The sequence below is a fragment of the Papaver somniferum genome, chromosome 1 (assembly GCF_003573695.1).
Source record: "Papaver somniferum cultivar HN1 chromosome 1, ASM357369v1, whole genome shotgun sequence".
Taxonomy (NCBI): Eukaryota; Viridiplantae; Streptophyta; class Magnoliopsida; order Ranunculales; family Papaveraceae; genus Papaver; species Papaver somniferum.
The window spans coordinates 139165462-139169770 of record NC_039358.1 but is presented as its reverse complement, the minus strand read 5'-3'; the positions used below and the strand labels follow the sequence as shown (position 1 = coordinate 139169770).

At 39.8% G+C, this 4309-nt stretch overlaps 1 protein-coding gene across 1 annotated transcript; it reads right to left on the bottom strand.

Moving 5' to 3' along the window:
- Positions 1–265: 265 nt before the first annotated feature.
- On the bottom strand, positions 266–4030 carry LOC113351399. Its single transcript, XM_026595393.1, has 7 exons — positions 3820–4030; positions 3468–3696; positions 3050–3340; positions 1143–1748; positions 1027–1048; positions 728–904; positions 266–679 (listed from the first exon to the last, which is right to left on the bottom strand). The coding sequence occupies exons 1-7, from the start codon at positions 4028–4030 to the stop codon at positions 266–268; spliced, it is 1950 nt and encodes a 649-aa protein (XP_026451178.1).
- Between the last annotated feature and the right edge of the window lie 279 nt (positions 4031–4309).

The window sequence follows — 4309 nt, the reverse complement described above, 5'->3', positions numbered from 1 at the left end:
AACAAATTGCAAATTCAAGACGGACAAAAAGTCAAAGCAGATACCTGCACTGGTGTTGGTTCTCTAGTCAGTGTTGGTCCCTCATCTTGCAGTATTCACATACCTACAATTCTCTCATTTATTCTGTGCATTGTCTTCCCTATTGCTCCTCTTCCTCTCAGTGCACCACCCCTGGAATTAGTGGATGAGTTTCCAACACCTCTTCCAAAAGCAATTGTTGTAAATGTTGCAACTTGAATTGGTGGGACTGGTGGAGTAATAATTGTCAGTGAAATGGTGCAGTATCACCACCTATGCCTCCTCTAGTTCCTCTTCCACCTCTTCCTCCTCTAGTTCCTCGTCCATCCCTGCCTCCTCTATTTCCTCTTCCTATAGTAGTTGGTACTGTTGGTTCAGATGTAGGTGGAACTGATGCAGCAGTTGCAGTTGAAAATTGTGCAGCAACAGTTGAAGATGGTGCATTAGTTAAAGTTGATGCATTTGGTTGAGTATCTCCACCTCTCATCTTTCTACCACCACATGTAGTCATTGGTTTGTTCCTTGGAGCTGGTGCTGCAATAGTTTCATCTGCATATGTTGAAGGTGGTGGCGGCCTAGTACCTGGATCAGGCCTCACATGAGGCCATGTGTAAGTTTCTGGAGATGAAACATAAATAACATGAACAAATAAGCCAAACAACTAAGCCCAATACAGCATAACATACACAAATATGCCCAATAGATTTACCTTGATGTTGATCTTCAGTTGAAGCTCCTTTACAAGTGCTCCTGTTATGACCATACACATAATATCTCCACACATGTATTTTCTGCTATTGCCACCTTCATCCCTGTCCCTTCTTCTTAGGCATCTAGGTCTACCTGGTGGTCTACCACATTTAGGAGGCTTTACCTCCCTTGAATTCTGCACAAGTCAGATGTTAGTACCAGATCATACAGTAAGATTCAAAAAAATGAAAAAAAATAAGATTACCTTGGATTTAGAGGTTCGATTGAAGGAGCATACAAGTCTCTGTATGTGTCAACCTGCATGTAAGAGTGCACATACCTGCAAAAAAATGTACATAAATGCAATAACATACATACCTAAGTGTAATTAAGTAGATGAAATGACAAAAAATTATAACAAGAATGTAACTTACTTCTTATAACTCTTTGGTCTTGCACGTAAACTTGCACAGTTAGCATGCACACATGGTAATCCACATACTTTCCATGAATTGCAGGTGCAGGTATGCTGTTCCAGGTTCACCACCCATGATATGTCCTTCTTTGTGTCAAAAACTTGCCAAATATTCACAGATGAAGGTTGTGTAGTGAACTCATGGCTAAAATACAAGTGCTTGTTAACAATTTCTGTCACTCTAGGGACCACTCCATCATCATGCATTTTCTTACCCATTTGCTCTCTATCATAAAAGATTCTCATCATAAGCAAATGAAACTTCTGAACTAACTTACATACAGGCAACCTCCTCAAACCAACAATCCATGAATCAAAAGCTTCACAAAAATTCGATGTCACATGCTCACACTTTGATGACCTATCAAAGTAAGCTCTTGCCCATGTCTCAAATGGTTCTCTGACAAACCACTCTGGTGCAGATGCCTTTGCCTCTTTGAGTCTGTCCATCCAAATTTTATGATCTACCTCACTAAATGACCTTGCTGCTCTCCATGTCATAAACTCAAGGTTCTTGCCAGGATGAAGCTTCTTAAAGTTCTTGTAAATATGTCTAAAGCGGTACCTGTTACAGGTCAGACAAGTGACGCATAATGATTGCGCGTTACAGAGTTGGAGGCCAAGTCAGTGTGCAGCCAGAATGGCGCAACACTGTGTAGACTGTCAAGTGCTAAGAATAACATAACCCCGCAGGGCCAGTGAAGCGCAAAGGTGGCACCACACTGTAAATATATTTGGCTAAGTAATGAAGCTTATTGGCTGACACAATGAGGCTTCATTGAGGGATTGGAAAGACATGGCCAAAGTTGACAAATGCAATATGCGATGTTGGCATTGATGCATATCCGTGTAATTGAGTTGGACCAAACTCAAGGATGATGCAAGAGTGAAGAATAGGCCAAGAGTTGGTCTATGGCATTAGTTCAAGGCTGGCCAAAGCTTGAACAATGCAAACAAGCTAGTAATGCAAGAGTGGCGTTACTATTGTCAAGCAAATTGGCTAAGTGAAGCATATGGCGCATGAGCAACCAGAATGAGCTTAAATATTTGGCCTCGATGATTGAAGCACAAGGATTGTATGTGCATTATCTTAGAGTGATAAGCATGCAGCGCCAAGATGGTTGAGCGTTGGAGCAAGACGGAATTCAGTAAAGCGCAACAGTTGTGCAATATGGCTCAAGTGACGGTTACGAGTTGGTTACGAGCTTCACAAGCATGCCAATGATGCGAGACAAAGAAGAACGGTCATAAAGGAAGTTTATAACCATGTGGAGTATTCATAACCACCAAGAACATGTGTGACACCAGTTGACGTGACAACACAAAAGGTGGCAGTTGAATTTGGCGGTTATGGAAACCACTTATGGGACACATGGTTGTTCCATGCAGGTGCAAGCGGTTGCACAGAGTTTTGGCTTAATCCTAGCAGGTATAAATAGCTTAGGAATCAATAATTTTGGTGTTATTCAATTGAGAGAAGAACCACTAATGTAGAGAGTGTTCTAGGCATTCACCAAGAGGGTGAATGGCCTGTTTTGGTCCATGTGATGGACGAGTTTTGTAATCTTCCTTTAGTGCAATAAAATGGGTTTGTTGCAGTATTATTTGTGTTCATTGTGTTGCTGGTTTGTGTGAGAATTTTTCAAGTACATGGCAGAACCTCTTATGCTTATGGGGGCATGAATAGTTAGAGAGAAAGAAGAAAAAAATTTCATTGTGCAAATCCTTATAAGTGAAGGCAGATGCGTACTTTGATGCAAGTATGCAAGGATGAGTGATTGTGGGTGAAGTTGATTCACTGAACCACAATCATTGCCGGTATGTCCCATGAAAATTTTAGGCAATTAAATGGGCATGCGACAGTACCTATGATAGTGATTTATATCACTGAAATTTACAGCAACACCTTCAATCAAACCCTTGTGCCTGTCAATTATAAAATTCAAAGCCATGGGGTGTGCCTTCAATTCCTCAACCACTAGACTTAGAAAATGTATCCATTCTTCCTTACACTCTGACTCACAGATGTATATAACAATGAGAAAAATACCATTGTTGCCATCAAGACATGTGATGGCCAACAAAGTACCACCATATTTTCCAGAAAAGTGGCATCCATATAGTCCTAGAGTAGGTCTTGCAGACTTCACAAAACATCTAATGATACCCTATATGCTATACACAGTGACTTAAACTTCTTGGTCACAGGGTCTGTTTCTAATTTAACAATGTTTGTGGGATTTCCTTCAGAAGTTGGTCACATAATGTATGCAGCAATGAATACCCTTCCTCATAACTACCCAAAATTTTCTCATTAAACAGATGATAAGCATGCCAAGCAGTATGATATGAAATATCAACCTTGTGATTCTTCTTTACCTCAGTCATGAAGTACCTAGGCTCGTAGTTTGGATGTGCTTTGAAAGATTCAAGCATCACCTTGGATACCCATCTTGCATTGGCCAATGGATGCTTGAGACCATGAATTGCCTCACAAGTGTGGATAAAATGACCTGAAATTCAAACAACACACATAAAATTTAGTTAATACACAAGTTATATCATGCCCAAGACCGAACTGGACAAGTTACATTAAACATATATAACTGGACATCTTACATTAAACAATTACTCACTTTTTTTGCATTCAAATGTTTGCTTATCAGAAAGTACAGAGCAGTAAACCCTCCATGGACAAGTCTCATCTTTGCATTTATATTCTTGCTGCTTTTTTTTTTTGTTTCTCATTTGAACAACGGAATGTTTCAGGTCAAGTGCTAGATCCTTCAAATAGTCCCTACAATGTTCTTTACTCAGGCATTGTTTCCCAACAAACAGTTTCTCCATAAATTCTTGACCTTCAGACAATTTGAGATCTCTCTATGTTGTCAGTTTCTACAACATATTCCTTGAATTCTTTAGTGGGCTCTAGTGTTGCTTGAATCTGAAAAGTGAGGTTGATCTCTTCATCATCATCAATCTCATGTTCATAAAGAAGTTCTTCATCGTCATTCTCATAGGGTTCATCAGGAATGTCATCTACATTTGCCGTCTCATTTACTGAGTTGCTTTCATTGTACATACTTGCAAATATATCATCATCATCTAGCTGTGATATAACTTCAT